This window comes from Drosophila hydei, unplaced genomic scaffold, assembly GCF_003285905.1.
Source record: "Drosophila hydei strain 15085-1641.00,03,60 unplaced genomic scaffold, DhydRS2 tig00000063-arrow-pilon, whole genome shotgun sequence".
In the NCBI taxonomy this organism is placed as follows: domain Eukaryota; kingdom Metazoa; phylum Arthropoda; class Insecta; order Diptera; family Drosophilidae; genus Drosophila; species Drosophila hydei.
In genome coordinates this window covers 7,374,518-7,394,775 of record NW_022045657.1, presented here as the reverse complement: position 1 = coordinate 7,394,775, position 20,258 = coordinate 7,374,518, and the positions used below count along the sequence as shown (strand labels likewise).

At 41.0% G+C, this 20,258-nt stretch overlaps 1 protein-coding gene and 1 long non-coding RNA gene across 6 annotated transcripts in view; both read right to left on the bottom strand.

Annotated features, from left to right (window-relative positions):
- Positions 1–264: 264 nt before the first annotated feature.
- The window catches only part of LOC111596355 (peripheral plasma membrane protein CASK), a 29,674-nt gene continuing 9,680 nt past the window's right edge, over positions 265–20,258 (bottom strand). For 3 of the 5 annotated variants that reach the window (XM_023310561.2, XM_023310554.2, XM_023310585.2), the window contains 11 exons: positions 4,583–4,768; positions 4,345–4,509; positions 4,207–4,275; positions 3,344–3,373; positions 2,897–2,995; positions 2,687–2,825; positions 1,207–1,326; positions 1,021–1,143; positions 851–958; positions 605–780; positions 265–540 (listed from right to left, as the gene is read on the bottom strand). In XM_023310561.2, the coding sequence (XP_023166329.1) occupies positions 361–540; positions 605–780; positions 851–958; positions 1,021–1,143; positions 1,207–1,326; positions 2,687–2,825; positions 2,897–2,995; positions 3,344–3,373; positions 4,207–4,275; positions 4,345–4,509; positions 4,583–4,768 (1,395 nt within the window). In that variant the 3' untranslated portion in view covers positions 265–360. Of the gene's footprint in view, positions 541–604; positions 781–850; positions 959–1,020; positions 1,144–1,206; positions 1,327–2,686; positions 2,826–2,896; positions 2,996–3,343; positions 3,374–4,206; positions 4,276–4,344; positions 4,510–4,582; positions 4,769–14,027; positions 14,442–20,258 lie in introns of those variants that run through there. The other 2 variants (XM_023310578.2, XM_023310568.2) reach the window with 2 other exon arrangements.
- LOC115482783 lies at positions 15,087–18,521 on the bottom strand. The gene is made up of 3 exons (XR_003944128.1): positions 18,463–18,521; positions 16,978–17,079; positions 15,087–15,407 (listed from the first exon to the last, which is right to left on the bottom strand). It is a non-coding gene; the product is annotated as an uncharacterized LOC115482783 (long non-coding RNA).

Here is a 20,258-nt window from a genome sequence, read left to right as displayed (position 1 = left end):
ATTTTAAATACGGTTTCATTTTTGTTTTCAATTTTACAGTTTTTTTTTTGCGTTGCGACTGCAGTTCCCATAATACCCAATTTTATGTATATATATATATATATATATATATATATATATATATATACATGTGTGTGTGTGTGAACATAATGTTAGCAGACGCCAGGCGCCTGCCCACTTCACTAAATGTAAATGTGTGTATCATGTGTATGTTTGTTGTGTCGTATTTGTGCCTTTTTAATACTTTAATGGTGTCTGTCTGTATTTTCAGTATAGCGCCACATTGGACGCCTGTGTGTATGCATCCCACTCGCAATCGCAGCCATCGAGACAGTCGGGACATTCTAGCTCACTGTCTTGTCAGTAGAGCCAAGACACGGGCACCCATTGTGGTGTGGTATGCACCCGATCAATGGCCGATTCCAGCGTAGCAATCGTCTCGCTAATGTCATTGTTCACAATGGTCAAGTCAAAGAAATGTCCATACAGTTGACGCAGCATATCCGATTCCTTCGCCAAACGCTCTAAGCTACCATCGTACTGCAATTACAAATAATTCAATAAGTCAAAGGCCAAAGGTCAATTTCTGTAACTCAAGCCTTACATCTGCAATGTTCTGCAGCGATGGCGCCGCTATAAACACCACGTAGGGCGTGAATTCAGCAGTGCGAAGTATTTTGAGGGCCTGCGGCTCCACGTCTAATATGGCCATTTTGCCTTCGGTATGTATGCGTCGAATGGTGTCCAACTTGGTGCCATACATGGCGTCCTCATGAGTTCCTAATTATATAAAAATCGCTTCAATAAGAACTCAATTTAATCAAAAAATCATTTCATATAGTATACGTACCATATTCTAAATACTCGTTGGCACCAATGTCGGCCATCATCTCGTCATGTGAAACAAAGTAATAGCTGCGTCCGTTTTCCTCCTCGGGCTTAGCAGGTCTCGTTGTATCTATTAAGGAAAGAAGATCTTATCAATTATGTATTCTGCATGAATTCTACTCGGTGACTTACGTGGTATGGGATACGCGTACTTGTCGGGATACTTTGATATTAATGTATTCTTAATATGCCGCCTGCCCACGCCATGTGCGCCTAATAGCACCAAAGTCTTGCGCTGAAAGTTCGGATCACCGACTAAATAAAAAGGGTTCCATATTACCATTTTTGTAGCTGCACAATTTGCCAATTATTATTTACCTGGTACTTTAACAACCTCTTCGTACGTAACCACATCGAGCGTATCGAATATGGCATTATGTTTAGCCAAATATTTGTCTCGACATTGCTTCTTTTTGCGCCCGAATATGGAACAGTTCACTGTGGGTTACATAAACCGATATATTTAGTAGAAGTTAGGTAAAGGCAAATATAATTTTAATATATATAAAACATGCATTAAAAGCTGTAAGTATAGGGCAAATTCAAACGAAATCGTTCATAATTTCATAAATATCTTCACTTTATACAGTTGTACACAGTATTTAATATTAACTTTATGAACGGTGAACTTGAATTTGTATTGGTCTTTTGACGTAAATGTTCGTGTCATTGAAGCGATTCTATGTTAGAGTATATTCATATGAAATGTCAAAGCTGCGTCTGGGAACTGAATGATATATTAAATAGCATTGAACAACGAATAAGATTATATGTGCTCTTGATGAAATACTGCTGTAAGCTTTTTGTCCTTGCAGAGGTAATAATTACCTATTATCCATATAATATTCGGATATCAGTGAAAGCCAAATTAAAAAAATATGTAATTGAAAAATCGAAAGAAAACTTCAATGAAATTTAAATAAATATTGTAATTATTACTTAAATGATAAAGAAACCATAGACTAAAATACTTTTTTGCTTTCAAACGTATCCAAAACCTCTGCATGGGTAATCGGAAAGCCGATAATGTGTATTTTATGGCATATGAATATGGATACTTTTCTATGGAATCAGGTGTGGGTGTGCCGTTTTAGATGAACTTTGCTACGTTTGGTGACGTGAAAGAGACTTGAATAAACATAAAACTCTAGAAAAAACGTTAAATGTTCATTTGTTGCTGAAATATTTGTTAACTTGGGTCTTAGGAGTATTAGCTACCTGCGGATCCATCACACCCATCTGCGTGAGCGGAACATCCAGCACCCGGCTCTCCTGCATAACATTGTTATACATATATATATATATATAGAATATGTGTGATTGACGCTTTCACGATTTTGAATATATATTATATGTACGTGTTACCTATAGTTAGGCTTGTGTCTTCAAATGAAACTCTCAATCTAATTGTATGTTCTTTACTGTTAAATAACAGCGCAGTTTTACTTTTGTACTATTTTGACGAAATTTAGGGGACTTTTGAGACTACTTTTGTCATGCAATTCTCTGTAATATTTTTCTTTTGTAATGCTCGTGTAAGTTTTCATGTGTGATATGGTCAAGAGTGAGTGAGCGTGGGAGTGTCGGAGTGTGGGTGTGTACTAGTGTTGGCTAGGCACTGCCTGTTGCAGAATGGTTTTTTGGTGAACTACGAATTCATCACACGCTTTCCAATATAATAGAATTATAAAGCATACGATTATATTTAGCATCCAATTACACATATAAATAGTACACAGATATTTGGTTTACATGTATTTATGGAAATGTTAAGAGGAAATTTGAAATATACACGTACCCTGCTCCTGCTTGGTCTTATCAACGGTCTGACAAGCAATGCGCCATTCCTGCAGCTCAGGTGATGGTATCAGGCCCGCCGAACCGCCCACCGTATCAATTCTCGCCTGCCACCAATGATGATCGTCCTTGCTGATGATCTAAATAGAATGATGAGGCCGGTCATTAGTTAAAAACATGAGGCTTGACTGAGATTTCTTAATGCACCTACCTGCAGTATGTCGCCTACTTGGAATGCAATCCCTGCCTGGGCACATGGTATAAGCTCATCATCCAGCGGATTATAATCAAACTGTGCACGAACGAAAATCTGTACAAAAAAACAAGAGCCCAACAAAAATCTATTAGTTTATCGCAATACAGGCATAGTTCCCTAATGCGTTTGTCGGATAGATGTCCGTAAACACAGCTAACCATTAGAAGAGATTTTGTCTTTTGTTAAACTCCGCATGCAAGTGGCAATGACATCAGACAAGGAAAATCCATTCAATTTCTGCTAGTGCAGATGCTGATGCTGATATTAGTGCAGCTATGTTTATTAATGAATCAAACGTATGACTTTTTAATTAAGTCTATGTAGATGGAGGCAGTCGAACAATGTGGATGCATGCGTCTCTTTCATGCTTTACATGTTGATTTGTCGAAACGTGATACTTACAAGCACTGGAGCAGGTCTTATCCTGAAAAGCTGCGTGTGTGTTAGGGAGGAGGGGTGAAGAGCGAGTAGGAGTCATGTTAATGTTCAACAATATAATTACATAATTGCTTTGAATTAGTGAATTTCAAAGTAAAATAATATTACACAAATCATACGTTTGCTTTACGGACTAGCAAAACAAAATGAACACGAATTAAATTTCATTCAAATTACAAACCAGAAGAATATAAAATTTCCACAAGCAAATTATTGATTTATTTCTCTCTACCAATTTCGAATTTAAATTAAATTTGCCTCAAACGTAACTAAACACAGATTATCCAAAAATTATGAATGTATTTATATATATATGTATCCCTGTCGTTCGACTTACACTAAAAAATTGAACACACAAAATTTTCGTTTGTGTTTGTGTAAATCCTAAAACATAAAACCAAGTTGATGAAACTTTAGACATTAAAGCACACTTTTAAGCTAAATTTGATTGACGGGCGTCATTCATGAAAAATAAAAAATACATTGACCTACATTTTTTATAATTATATAAAAGTAAATAAAAAATTTAACTATATGAAATGACCGCAGTTTAAAATTTATGATGGGTAATAACAAGGTTGAGGTTTTGCCTCTCTAATTATTTATTCTCGCTAGAGGCCGAACAGGTTATATGTAAAAAACAATGGTTGACGATATCTATACGATTATATTTTGCTCAGGAATAAGCAATATATTATGTATTTCCCAGATACAGTTCTTTGATGAATATTTAAATTATTGAACAGGTTCAACTTTGAATTAAATATTTAAAAGGGCCAAACTAAAACTGTTAATTTAAATAACAACGAAGTTTATATAAGACTTACCTCACAGGGTGGTGGTGCGCTACGGTAAGAAGGAACTATTTTAAAGGTAACCGAACCGCGTGCCTCGCGCTGAACAAAAGAAATACAAAACAATACTTGGTAAACCATATTTGGTCGCAAAAGGAATACACAGCTTACCAGCATTCGTTGCAATTGACCCACTGACTGATGCTGCACCGGCTGACCATTGATCTCCCGTATCTCGTCGCCCACGTGCAGTGTGGCCTGCCGATGTATCATGCCACCGTGCATGATGCGCGCCACTATACACCGCCCGTCCTCTGTCATTTTAAGCGTGATGCCCTGTGGCAACAAAAAGGTGAATGGCGAACGAGTTTGAATGCCATTGGCTAATTGTGGTGGCAACTCGACTTACCATGGGCTCGTCGGTGTTCTTTTGGAACTGCACGAGACGCACGCGTGTCACATGCTGCAGCTCGCCGCCCTCAACGTTGTCCAGCTCGTCGCCATTGAGAAAGGGCACCATTGGCGGCGGAGTGACGCGTAGCGCCTCCTCGCCATACACGTCTCGGGCAACAACATCGTGTGTATGTAGCAGAGCCTACCAAAGAACGTCAAAAAAAGGATGCTTTTGTTAACTTTTATTTCGAGGTCTGGGCTTTGGCCGAAAGAAGACGACTGAAGGCGACACTCAAAATTATGGCCGGCAATTAAGCTGCCAGTTATTATGCCACTTTCTGTGGAAATTAAATTTCCGATTTGCTATGCCTGTCTCATATATCATAACCCAAACACACAAACAGGGGTTCAAGCCCCGTCGAACGCCCACACAACTTGTTTACAACATTAACTGGCAACATTTGTTGCCAAGAGCGAATCGAAAAAAAGTAAGCCGCCCATTTTCGGAATTGTGTTCAGCAGTGACAGAGGCACGCACACGAACCCCATAACCTCGAACCCAAGCACGAATATGTATTCAAACCAAGAAGCTTTCCAGCTTAGTCCTGCCCAAAAATAACAACAACGAAAATCACAAAAATTTATTACCACCTTCAAGTGCAGCAGTCTCTGCCAGGAGCGCAGTCTATGAGAGCAACGGCTTGACTTTATACAATTTCGTTTTTAATAAATTATGTTTAATAACACTTTGAATATGCTGCGAAATTAATTTGTGCGGCGTCCCCGACAAACCACAAGATAGCAAGACGAGGCCAGCCATAGCACAAAGTTCGTAATACCCTCACGCACACACATACACACCCACGCACACTCAAAAGCATACGCATTGGCAGGACCTCAACTGGGCGAGCGACCGGGTCATAAAAAAAGGATTTTACTGCCTGCCCATGCTGCGTCGCACGCACACCGCACACCTACTCAAACGAATGAACGCACACACACTCAAGCACACACACACTCAAACACTTTGATATGTACTTATACATATGCTAAGTATAGCTAGGCCATGTCAGCGCTTTGGTGGGTGGCTCCATAAAAAAAGCAATTTTCAACGTTGATGATTACTCAATGCCAAAAACACACTAACAGTCAGTGCCAGTCAAACACACACACATACACACAATAGGCACGTACATGCAGCGTTCTCGCTCGCACGTCCCCACAGTTGCACGTTTCATTTCCGACACAGACGCTGACGCCGACGCCGCTTCAGCATTACAGAAGGCACCGCAGTTGCCATTTAGTTGGTCTGTCACTAGTTGGTTTTGTATTCGTTGACAGCGATGAAAATATTCCTCGCTACTCACGTTTAGGCGCTGCTTAAAAGTAAATTGGCTCTACTGCTTCTCCCCATTGGCCTCTGCCTCACTGGCCGCCTTCCTTTCTGTCCCTATATAGCTTCTTTGAGTACATTTGCAAAATTTAAGCCGCCCCTGTCACTGTCAATGTTACAGTTCCAGAGTTACTGCCAAAATCACAATCGCCATCACTTGGCATTCACGTCGGACAAAACTCCGCAATGCCCAATGCATAAATATTTTAAAATGCTTTCCACTTACTACGATTCCTTGCCAGCACGCCAAAGTAAATCAAAATTTGAAATTATTTAGGCATAATATACACATTTGATTGCTGTCAATAGGTTGATGAATTAAATTTGTTTTGCCATCAAAGGAATTAGCTTTCATCCTTTATTATTGGTGGCATATTTCGAACTAACAAATCGTTGTAATATTACTTGCGTAAAGAGAGCTCCTGACAACAAAAAGGAGCAAACTTTATAATGCATTCGGTTACATCGTTTTATTACTTATTCACAAAGGGAACAATTGGATAATAGTATGTGTCTTGCTGCCTGCCCTATTGAAACTGAAGAAAACTGTGAAAATTTGCAATTTCATATTATTAAACGCAAAAAAATGTTTATGATAATGAAAACTGCGAAAATCTACACTTATCTAAACTAATGGCTTCTTTATAGAGCTTAAGTAGCGGACTTGTTGAAAATATTTGATTACATTTAATGTTAAATTGCAAAAAAAAAATACTAAAACATTTAGCACTTTGCCGACATACATTTTCCATTTTAATACTATAAGCTCCTTAGAGTTCTCTGCTTAAGCTTGTGCAAGCTACTTACATTTGCACTATGTATTAACAAAGTTTGAAAATTCAAATATGGGTTTATTTGGTTTATTAAAAACACTAGAAATATTTTTAACTTTACAGTGATCAATTTAATTTTTTAATTAAATTTCTGCTTGGGAAACTTCGATATTCAATTACCAAAACTTGCCTCAGTTTATCATATTTAAGAAAAATTTCTACTACACCTAGCTTAGTCGCTTTGGTTTAAACGAGCTAAGCAAATTCCCTCCTCGTTAGCCATCCATTGCAGAAAATTCGACTTAATAAATGGTTAATACAATTTCCGAAAACGAAATTACGTACTTGGAATAAAATTTGCTGAACTTCGCAACTATTTAAATATGGCAAGAGGCTCAGGAAACGAGTACAAGCTCGGCGCGGATGCCTTCATGTAAATGGCAGTGGCTGCTGCTTTTGCTTTTGCTCTTGATGTTGCTGTAGCTTTTTCTGTTGCTGTTGCTGTGGCTGATGCTGCTGCTGCTGGTTGCCGCCCAGTTGACTGTGCAACCGCTGGAAGTAAGTGGTAAACAACGTAATCTGATTTCAGTTAAAGCCTGCCTCCCGGCACGCCCACTGGACAAGCGACAGCCCATAGTTAACACCAAGTTGTTGGACCAATAAAACGGTAAATTTAATAAACGCTTGACAGGCGAAAAGTTGAGCAGTTTGGTTTAATGCCTCATTAGTCGTCGCCAGTTCCCCGACACTGAATCTGAATCCCGGAGGTTGTGACATTGATAGCCAAGGCAAGCGTCAGCAACAAAGTTTTGGGCAATTCTGACACAACCATACACACACATATATATATGTATGTATATATATCTATACACCCACACTCACACTTCTGGTACGTGTGCCTAACCCGCAGCTGACTTTGATTTCCATGATTAATACTTAAGTGCTTGTTAAAGTTTCACCAACACATATTCGGTCAGCAGCTGGTGCTGCCCGTGAGCCCTGCCCAGCTGTTCAACGAGGCGCACAATATGCAGATGTGAGCTTTCCCTATTCCCGCCTGATCCTAAACAATCGTTGACTTCGCATTTGGCTGTTTGCATGCCCCTGTTAGTGTGTATTTAGTAGAAAATTTGCTGAGGCTGCAGCAAAACACTGACAAGACACTGTCGAACAGGGTTTGGTACCCTTTTGGCAACGACGAAAGCTGCGTTCATATGAACAGACGAACATAGCTAAATCGACTCAGGACATTGTCCTGATCAAGAATATATATACTTTCTGCTGCCTGACACGCCTCCTTCCGCCTATTACACTTTAACAAAAAAAAATACCGTAAATTGTCATTTTCAGTGAGCTTGGTTATAAAAAATCACTAATATTAATTGGACATTCTGTGCGAAAGGATTGAATTCAAATAGTTATCAAATTAACTAAGCGACCAGACGGATTAAAGATTATGATTAAAATAAAAAATTATAGAAAGTACATTTGTACATTTGATTTGAAAGAAAGCATTTGGTAGACGCAACACCGCAAATAAAGTCAAATTGTTGCTTTTATTTAAATCACTGTGCATACTTTGACAAATCGGTTAGTATAACAGTGCAATAAGATATACCAACATAGTCTACATTATTTTTTTAGATAAATATCTTCCGTAGTTAGTTAATTGAAGCTGATGCCTTGTGAACCCACTAACAAGCAGCCAGCTGCATGGAATGGTTCACGTGTGGTGGCTGTTGACAGGTTTGCCCCAAACCAGCCATCCGGCCTGCGGATAAGGTAACGAATGAACGTGGAAACCACAAAACCTCACGCCGACCACATGAAACTTATTTGTTGGTTTTAATAATTATATACTAGCACTGGCAACGGTAGCAACAAACCCCGCTCTTTAATATGCCAGGCCACGGTTCAATTACACACGTACATAATGGACGGGTTGGTCAGGGCATTGGCAAACAGGAAAGCTGAAAAGCTGGCACTGGGCACAGACGCGTCAGCATCAGCAGCAACAGCCGCATCTGGCTTCATTAGGAACAACTACAGTCATCCGAGTAGATGTTGACAGCGGAATCATCTGGATTAATGCCGAATTTTAATTAGTACAACGTGCAGCCAGTCAGTCAGTCAGCCAGTCAGTGAGTGAGCCAGTTAATCTTATGGTCTGACCCGCACGTTTTATCGTTCTTATGCTGTTCAACTGGCAGCTGATGGCCGCTCCTCGTTCACATAGTTATGACACTTGGCGCCTTATCAACGTTCTTGCAGCGACCGATGTGAGCAGCTTATAAACGCAGCCAGGCGCAAGTTTTGGGGAATCTATAGGCCAGCATACTCGCATACATATACACATGTAGGCATATGCTCCGCACAACACAACCGCACCACCCCATCACCCACTCACAATATGGTCTAATGAGCACGCATCATATGCATGATTAATTCGCGAAATGAAAAATTTTTCCAGGTTGTTTCTTGACTGAGCGAGCTCCTGTCAACCTGTCAGATTGGGTGCTAAGGGAGAAGGCATCACAGCCAAGAGTCTGCCATGTCTGTTTGTGACATCTGATAAGCTGGCAAGCAAACGCAACACTGCCATGCGGTAACCAACCCGACTCAAGGAAACCAAAAAAAAGCAACAACAGCGCAACTTAAAACTTACAAAAGAAACTTTACACTTAGTTTTGGGGCAAAACTTGAAAACGGTTTTCACTTCCGTTTGTCAAAGTGTCTTGGGTCGCTGTTGCTTGGCTGCAACCACCGAGACACAGTCTTACAGTTAACATTGGACTTCATAAACAACATTCACCGTACGACTATGTCATGGTAATTGAGCGTCGACTCACTGCCTTTTTAATGCTGGCAGCATGTATATCCTGCCAACTGGTCGACTCGGCTACACAGCCAAGCAGTACATCATCGTACATCAATGTACCTTTACGTTGATTGACGCAGGTAATATGCTCAGTTGCCTTATCAGTGGAACAATGGTTCTGGCGCTGTTGTAGCGCTGTCATCTGTATCCTGTGCGCCGTTTACTCTGTTACGAAGCACCATCCATCCCGCATCGCTCGTCACGCATACCCTAACCCACTTCCCGCATCCTTGCGCCCCCTGCTGTCAGACACAAATCATTCAATTTTGAGCCAAACTGAAGACGAAAAAAGAACTACAAATTTCGAACAATGGTGAAAGACCAAAATATTGCCCGATTGGTTGCGGTGTTGTTGCGGTTGCTTGCAAACCCGATTATTATTGTTGGCAAACATCTTATACACATACATATACACCGACTTGGAAGCCACAAATTTCCGTTGAGCTTGTGTATGAGTGTGGGTGTATGCATTATGCAGTTATCAGCGCCATCTATCTGCGGCACAGCAACTTCTTCCTGTTGCTCGATAGACAAATGCCAGAGTGATGGTAGGGCAAAAAAGTCAAGCAGAGAAAGCCACACGCGAATGCGTTTAAGCTAACAAATGTTTGCTCTCTCATTGAATTTATCTCCCTCGTTCTTTCTCTCTCTCTTATTTTATTCCACAAGAAATTCATAGAAGCAATGAATGGCATCATCTTTACGTGACGCCCATTGGTTAGGCAACACTTTTTGCAGGTTTTTTTTCGCGCTGTTCACATTTTTAGGTGTTTATTATATTATAGCACACACTCAACACACGTGTGGCTTTATATAATATACGAGCAGGTTTGTTTATATGTATTTCCTTTCATTCAATTCAAAGTGGAGCAACAACGCACTGACACAAAGGGCGATAACTGAGTTTTGTAACAAGTAAACTAATTATTTTTCGACTTTGTTGTTGCTTTTTTTCTGTGTCAGTGGTTGGCAGTTGTTTTTGCAGAGCTTCTTCTTGTTTGCTCGCCTTGAGTAGCGAAAAAGATGAGGAGCGAAGAAGCAAAGGAGAGCCAGCCATGTACGCATGTCCATGTGCTTGTGTGCGATGCTAAATTACAAAATAATGTACACACTTGGCGTTGTAATCGCCATTGTTGTTTGATGTTCTTCATGTTGTTGGAACTGCCTCTAACTGCTTGTTCATGCCATTGTGCTTGCTCATCATCATCAACACTGGCCCCACTGTGAATGAGAGTGTGTGTACACATAAATACATATGTGTTATGTACACACACACACTCTGTCACACACACACACCCTTAGGTAGGGAAGTGCCTGTGCCTGCGTCTTTCGCCTTGCTAGCGCAATTAACGCATTCACAAATGAAGAGTGTCAAGGCAAGCAGCCAGCAGAGTCTGTCTGTCATTTTAGTATGCAAGTAAAGTCAATAATGTAGAAGCCAAAAATCGTCTCTACTGCCCAAATGATCACATACACATAGAACCAGATACTTTTCGCAGTTGTAAAGTTTCTTCAAAACTTTTAAGGATAGTTAAAAAGCTGGATGCTATTAGCAGCGCTCAAACGGAATATTTTGCAAAGGCCAAAGTCCATCAAAAAGAGGCTTAAGGAATGCCTCAAACCATTAAAAACTTGCAAAGAAAAATTATTCCCAAAACCAACCTAAAGGTTGTAAAAAACCAAAAAGACTTTTGTTTTTACAAATGCATGTGTGTTGGAATTTGCATTTCGTTATAAAATTGCAATTGAAATTTAAATATTTTTGCAGTTGGTTGAGCACAAATATTATAAAATTGCAAGCAAATTCATTTTTTGTTTCATACCAATACAACGGATTCTCGCTTTCAAACAGCAATCAATAAATGAACGAGAATTTAAATGCCACGAAGTCAAATGTATTGGACATTTATATTTTATTATTCCACCAAACTGAGTTCAGGGTATAAAAAAGAAAAGTAGCAGAAGGCCTAGCAGTCTGCATATACCTGAAACCTGTCCACAAAGTTCGAAGCACGTTTGCCTCTAAATATCGAATAAAGAGAACTTTAGCTTAGCATTCATATAAATTTTAATAATATGTACAATAAGAAATAAAATAATAATAATTAATAGATCAATATTTCGAGAAACCAAAAAATATAAATGTATAGATTATGATAAATATAGTCACTGTATAGCATAAGTCTATGTTCGTAACAATTTGCAGTAGATAAACAGATTATTATCCTCACTATTATCCTCTGGAAAATGCTTCAGCATCAACTTGCTCTGGATTTAACAGATTTCATAGATAAAACAAAAAAGTTCTTTTATTAGTAAAAACTTTAAAGTGGTTTAAAAACTCAAGAAAGGTTTTCTCCTTGCCACATAAGCGACAGTAAAACTCGGACAATCTACATGAATATCCCGTCAATTTGAGGGTGCCGCCACACCTTTTGGTAGTGCGCCGACAGTTTCAGACCGGATGATCTAGCAAAAAGGACCAACATCGCCTTCGAATTAACTCCCCGACCGCTCTGATGCTCCCGACACGACAGCATAACGAGCCTATTTGCAATGCTGCCCCAGAGTCTAGCCCCATCATCATAGCTGCTGGCTTGTGCTTGTGTAATATTTATGTAAATTTGCCCCGCCTGCCACAGAAATTGAAAGGCGTAATGGTTTGTTGCGCTGCCTACTTTGCATATGACGACGCTTCGCTTCGCTTTTTTGCTTCATGATGTCGCTGCTCGCTTTTGTGTGTGTGCATTTGGAAATTGTTCATAATAAATACACACACACACGCAAACACAGAGAGAAAGAAGCAGAGAGACGGAGAAAAAATACAGTATATTATATATACAACTGACATCAGGCATATTAAGCGCTATAATCGAGTGGAAGAGAATTATTTTGTGTGAACTAATTGCATTAGTGACATTCAATTTGACGCCCTGGCAGAGAAACAGCGCTAAACGGCAATTGTCACAGAGCACCGACTATTCTAATAGACCCCCTCACAATGTCATGGAGCTAATGTTATTTTTTTGTTTTTAGTTTCTGTTTTCGTGCCCATATAGATTGTTTACTTTGTGCTCAGCGTTTTGTGCTGCCTACTTTCAGGGGCAGTCAACCAAATCCAGCGCTTGTCACTGATTTGGGATAGGGAACCTTCCTCCTCTTTAACTTTGGGTCCGCTGCGTGACGCTTGGGCAATCATGTGAATTGAGCTCTACATAATTTGCAAAACTATGCGAGTCACTAAATGCAAGTGTGTTCTTTGTACTATGGGAAATGCCAGTTTCCTTATTACGTAGACATATTGTGCCGGGACGCACAATATTTTAGAAGCACCCAATCTAAGCGACATTCTCTTACAAGTTATACTAGGCTTATTTGGGATGCCTATATCGATAGCTCGCTATAATCGCCTCTAAATAACGCAGCGATATTGGATGTTTGGTTTTACATTGAACATGTTTTCACGTTTCTCATTGATAAATATAAATTTAGTTTTCAGCCAAATATCGCATGTTAGAGCTCAATCTATTATGATAATTGAGCTATGAATGACTGCACCTTAGGCTACGATTTGTGCAATCGAAATAAGTTTTAAGAATTAATCAAAGAATGATGATAGGTGAGCGTTACGTTGGACACTGCACATTTCGCATGCTTTAACAGAGACCCATAACATTCTATGCCAGTTTACTATATGTGGCAGAGTAGTCAATATACATATATATATAGAACCATTATAACCCACATCAGATAAGAGCGAATATGGAAACTTAAGTTAATCGTGTAAATATTATATCGAGTTAAGTTTCGGCAGAAAATCCTATTTTATGTGTTTACAGAAGGTATTGAGCCACCCATGTGACAAGTGTCTATGTTTAAGTACGTGTGTGTTTGTGTCTCTATGTTAGTGTATGTGTGTTTGTGTGGGTGTGTTTGCCTCTTGTGGCTTGGAATTTTATGTGCCTGCGCGTGGGTCAGCCAAATGAATTAATCTTACATGTCGTTGACACATTTTCGGTTGTTGCCCAAATGTGTTGGGCACTTGGTTTCCGGTACGGATTTGCTTACCTGTGTACGGGTCCAGGTCCAAGCAAACAGTGGAGCGTGCAGGAGGGAAGAGAACAGAACAGAATACGTAGTTGTGTAAGCAGTTGGGTACACACACGCAGATATACAAAAAGAAATGATATATCGTATAGCTACGTTGATTTACAAACATATGTATCTACATATGGCTTCTAAAGCAATTTAAATACGAAATGAAACTCAAAGGCGCAAAACATTTTGTGGCAAGCTGTGGCTGCTTTTTAGGTGAATGCAATTAGTTAACGGATTTTAGACACAGTCTCTAGTATAATATGTACAACTGTCCCACACTCCTTGGCAGTCGCTGCGAGAGTGTGTGTGTGTGGCTCACCTGATGTCCGGAACATATGGAGCCATTGGGTACACGCACACGAAACGGACTATGCACGGGGCAAGAAGTGCGTGGTCCCCAGCGCGAGTTGACCGCTTGCTGAAGGGACAACGCTGAGCTGCAGGGATTAAACAGCGCCGGCGGCGGCGGGCAGGGCGGCGCTGACATACTTAACGAACTGAGACCGCTCATGCTGCGGCAATGGCCCGACAACATGGCAACATCAGCAGCGGAGCATTGGGCCACTGGTATGCCCTGGCCACTGCTGCCGACACCGCTGCCGCTCATGCCACTGCTGCCACTGCTGCCGCCGCCGCCGCCACCACCCAACAGAGACATGTGCGAGCCACAGCCACCGGACATCAACGACTGTGATGTGAGCCCATGATGCTGGCACATGCCGACGCCGCCGGATGCTGTCACGCCCGCCGTTGACCATTGACCAGTCGATGCTGCTGCTGCTGCTCCTGATGCTGCCGCTGCTGCTGCAGCCTGTGAGTCACCGCCGCCGCCGCCGCCACAGTAGTGATCCACGGTAAAACTGTCTTGGCTACCAGAGCATTGCAATCGATGCGGTGGCGGTGGCGAGGATTGGCGCGAGTAAATGTTGTTTTAGCTGTTCCCCTGTGCCAAGTCCTTTAGCCTGCTGATATGCTGCTCTTGTTCTTCTGCTTCTGTTTGTTGTAGTGGCTGTTCCTTAGCTTAGGCAGCTCCTCTTGCATTTCCTGCTCTATTGACAGTTATTTGCGTATCTCGCCTAATATCTCAAAGTTTAGCTATTCACTGAATTATTCAATCCCAGCGATAACTAACAAGAACAACAATTAACTATTAACAACTATTAATATCGTATTTGGATTCCGGTTATGTGTTACAACTATTGAAACTATTATGTATTTTCCAGTTCTTGTTGCTGTTGCTCTCTCTTTGGTAGCATTTAAATTCCTTAACTCTCACTGTACATATCTGCATATATAGCTATATAATACTATATATAGTTATATATATTATATATACATTTATGTTTATTTAAATATATTTATATATAGACTTGGGAGTATGCTGTAATTTATTTACGCCCTGCAGTGTAGACTTGGTGTCGAATTTTTCAAAAAATTATTGTTTCCTTTAATTGATTTATGTTGTGCTTTATCCCTTGTTGCTTTATGTTTTAATGATCTTTGTTTTTTTTTTTAGTTATTTACTTTTCAGTTATTATGAATCACAATCGTGTTTATTATTGGTATTATTATTATGTATTAAGTTGCTGTGTTTTTAATTTTTACAAGTGTAAAGTTCACTATTTATTTTTGTTTAGCTGAATTTAGTTTCAAATTTTGAGTTGCCTTTTTGGTTAATTTTTTATTTAGCATGCGAGTTCTGCAAAAGAAAACGTTGATAAGCCCAAAATAAACAAAATCTATTGAGGGATTTGTGGAAAACTGGGAATCGTGAGAGGACATACTAGTTAAGCTAAGCTAATTGACTCTACTAGGTCATTATATGTTGTTCAAGGCTCAGCTCAGCACAGCAACTGATTATATACTCTTTTTAGTATGTACTAATTAATGTAAGTGGGTGAATAGGTATGAATAAAGTATTAAACAAATAAGAAACACACTTAACTCCGTATAAGACTGCACTTTTAATAACGTAGTTGAGTTTTACATTGAATAAAAATGTGAATATTTTCATCCACAGCCCAATTCAGACTTTTAATTAAAGCAAACGGCCAAATTACACCAGACTGCCTAGCCAACAAAAATATAATTTTATGCGCCTAGAAGATAAAAAAATAGAAAAATACTCATGGGAGGGACGCTATCTAAATTGGCCCAACGGCCAGCAACAAGAAAAGTTCGGTCGAAAGGCAACAAAAAAGACAAGGCAAACAAAAAATATTTTTAAACTCGACCGAACTCGAATTCCCCGGCGACTACTGTACATAATAACGAACGATGGCAGCAGAGCGAGGCTGCTTATGTTAAATACATAGTTTGAGACAAAACTCAAAGCATCTAAGGAGAGCGCCGAATTAAATTATGAAGAAATTGTGAATGCTTTAATAATATGTTTTTAAATGTCTATATTAATAGGCAACACAAACAGGCGGGCGGACGGACAGACTGGCAGGTAAGGGTGTACGGCTCAAAGACACAGGTAAAGGTATTTGTATAAGGGACACAAAGGTGCTGAAATGTTTGTTTCGCCAGTTTCCGCTGCCACATTTTAAGAATGCTAATGTTGCCTTGTCGCTTCCGCACCATAATTGAATGAGAACGTGCTGAGCTTTTCGCATTGGCCAGGGAAAGCTGGGAGCTAGGCGGGAGCCCAAAGGCCACCAACAGACGCAACTTTGCAGCGCAACATACGCGAACAAAATAACGAAATTCAATTCATAAAATATTCAAAAAAAAAATACAAAAACAAAAAAAAAAAGAAAAACTGAAACAAAAATAAAAGGCCAACACCACATATACAGAAATTTTCATATACAACAGCCGCAGAAATACTGTGGAACCCAATAAATGGATGGAGGGGTAGACGCAGGCGGAACATCTGAATCTTGAAAGTCGGATTCTGAAGAATGTACAATGTGTGGGAGTCAATGGAGACTGCAGTTGGACTGGGGCCAAGTAAATGATACCAAACATTATCTATGTATTGTTGCAGTGCTCTCTCTCTCTTTGCAACTATGGGTGTATGTGTGTGTATATACACACATTTTTGATAAGGCAAAAGTAGACGGAAATGGCATAGGAAACGGAGGTGGAAAATAGAAGGCAGAAGGCAGGAGGCGAACACCGACGTTGGGTGGTTAGCTGCTGTGCTTGAGCTGAGCCAGTGAAGTGAAAGAAATTTGTGGAGTGTAGAGATGAAATGGCATACTTAAGGGGGTCGGGGTCTTCAGGTGTTACGGGGGTTGCTTCGCTATCCTGCTCATACTTACTGCAAAGTTGTCGCTGTAGTTGAAGTTGTTTTTATTGTAGCTGTTTTTGTTCTTGTATGCATCTAAATCGTTATGTTGTTGTTGTTTTTATTGTTGATATTGCTGTTATTTAATTTTATTGTTAGCAGTTCCAGTTGTAGTCGCTGTTGTTGTTGCTGTAGTAGTTGTTATGTCTGAGAGCCGAAATCAATAATGAAAATAAACGAAGACTTGGTTTTTTCGGATTGAGGGTTGATCTCTTGCACTCATCTAAACAAACAGTCAAAAGCACTTGCTGCAGTTACAGGCCATAAGTTGATAAGCCAGCTGTCACAGTTTATTCAATTTCCGCAAGGCCAGACAAGCCGCACACACGCACACACATACACTCGCATACACCTTTACTTTCACACACAGGCAGAAAAACACATCAACCACATGGGCGTGAAGATAAACACGAAACATGAAATCAGATTAATTTAATTCAATTTGTAACGCGTTCGCTTGTCGTTTGCGAAATCATTGATAATAATTTTGGTCAAATCGATTTTGGAAATGCTGGTGGTTCGATTGCTTGCTCGGTTGGTTGCCCACGCCACGCGACGCCACGAGATGCTACGCTACGCCACGGCAAGCAATCGAAACTGGAGACACTGCGGTTGTTGCTTCGAAGGCACGAAGGCACCGCCGTCAATGACAACGGCAACGGCAACGGCAACGACAGCGGCACGAGAGCAGCACACATAGCTCGTTGCCTCGCCTGAGACTCTCGTGCCTCGCCAGCGTACGACCAACTCCCACATACACACTGAAATTTCTATGCGTGTGTGTGTGCGTGTCCGCTTGCTGCCTCGAACCAATATGCAAAAAATCAGCAGCCCGCAGCGAGCTTAAATTCAATGGCACGAAAAAGTCGCTGAAAGAACGCAATGTGTGTTTGTATGTGCGTGTGGTGTTAACGCATGTATGTGTGCTGATTTTTCTTGACTTTATTTGTTCGTTTTTGAGCATGTGGCGTGAGTAAAAATCAATTTGTGTCTAACTTTTTTCATCATTTATGCCTTGGCTCTTTTTAGATTCACAAAAGGCCACAAATTTTCATGGCCTACTTTTGTGCGCCGGCAGTTGGCAAACTATTTCTTTGCTGGGCCTCAAAGTTTTTGAGCACTTGCTGTTAAAATTAAAAAGTTTCGTTTCTCTTATATTTCGTACATTTTTGCTTATAGCTTCACTCATCTCATTTCTTTTTATTTCGGGGTTTCTTTAATTTATTTTTTTGCACTGGCTTGCGCCGTATGGCAGCGAGTACGACAACAGCAACAACAACTACGGCAACGACGAGGATGAGCCAGATATATGGCTCATACTCACTCTAGTGGGTATATGTGAGTGACTGCGCGTGTGAGTGTGTGTGTGCGTGCAGTAACCGTCGACGTTGTTAAAGCCGTACTGAATGTTGCTGCTGCTGCTGCTGCTGCTACTACTACTACTGCTGTTGTTCTGTACCCGTCCTATCCAGACTAAGGCTCGCGTTACACTGCCACACTTCCAGCCAGCAAGGTGCACAATTATAGACTAAACTCCAAGTTATCAGCAGCGATTCAACAATGCTGCCATCTGCTTAGCTCTCGCAGCTGAATGCAGTCAGCGTCAACAGCAGCAGCGGCAGCAGCAGCAGCAGCAACAACACTCGTAGCAGTCGCAGCTTCAGTTTTTCACCTAGCAATCAATTTCCGGTGCAGATGGCAGCTTTATGTAATTTTTTATGTGTGCAAAAGAGATGACTATATTGGCGATTTAAGGCTGGCGGGCTGTGGGCGGCTGGATGTTGGTGGTGGGTTGCTGCTGACGCTGCTGCTGCTGCTCTTGCTGCTGCTGTTGCTGAATCTGTATAGGATGCTGTGCAGGACATGCGCAATGGTACGATGAAAAATTTTAGGCTGGCCAAGCAATTCTTACTACGGGCACATGCTTACAGCTGCCAGCAGCGCTGCTGGCGTCGCAGTCAATGCTTACGCCAACAGCATTGATATTTGTCTAGCACTAGCAACAGCAGCAAGTAACGTTAAGGGCTTGCAAAAATATTCGTAATTTATGGCGCAATGTCTGCGCCACGTAGTCGTTAACCCAATCATCGCCGGCGTTCTCCCGTCATCATCATCATCATCAACGAAGTTGCTGCTGCTGCTGCTGCTGCTGCTGCTGCTACTGCTACTACCGCTGCTGCTGCTGCTGCTGCTCATACTAGTTACTGCTGTGGTCGCATTGCTAAATCATGCCATCGCCCATAGTCCAAACTAAAGTAGGTGACTTGTGTCCACACTCACACACACACTTACACTTACATAAACACAAATTCTTGTACACAGATAGGTATGCCCACTGCTTATTTGACAACCGCATGCGGGTTTGCGCCAAAGGAATCATGACCAAAAGGAAAGAATTCCGAAGCCACAACCTAATTACTTGTGGGTAAGCAGCCCAGTTGGCAAGAATGTGCAAGCACAGTAGAAAGCGGACAGATGGAGAGGCCGACTAGGGAGCTTATAAGTTATGGAATCTGTGCTGAAGCACTGGCAAATAATTATGAAATGCGCACCAAGGCCCAGAGACAGACAATCGATTGATAAACAAGGACAACATTGTCACGCCTTTGCCCCTGTTCCAGCCTGACGATGTTCCTACTGCTGTTTCACACAAATGCTGTCACGTTTAATGCGAAGCATAACAGGCTTTTAATTAATGCACAATAGAGTGCACGGCGTGCTACAATCCCATCAAGTGCTACGACAACGATTCGGAATGCATTTCGCGCCAAGGTCTCCATGGAAGCGCGGATAGCAAACAGTGTCCTGCGCTGCCAAGGCACATCTAATTCTATAGTGTAGGTCAAGGCCTGAATCACATGTTATACTAGCTGTAACGGCATCGAGAATAACAGCCAATAAACTATTAACATAACACTTTTATTGTTGCTGTTGTTGTCTTTGTCACAGTGTCTCGCTGACGCTGAAGCTGTTGTTGTCGTTGTTGTTGTAGTTTGCGCAGTCGTTTAGTCGAAGAGCAATTTGGCAACGAATTTGTCATTTTATCGAAGTGGCAACAACATTTACTCGCCGCATCAACAACAGGCTGCACACTTTAGCCATTTCGACATTTATGTGTGTGGCCAAAAGGAATACACTTAATGTGCCAGTGGGCCAGTACGGCCCACAACGTGGTTTGTGTCCGGGCCAATTCTGTTCAGGTGACTGCTGCTGAACTGAGCTGCCAGTTAGCCTGCATGGTTGTTGACACGTTTA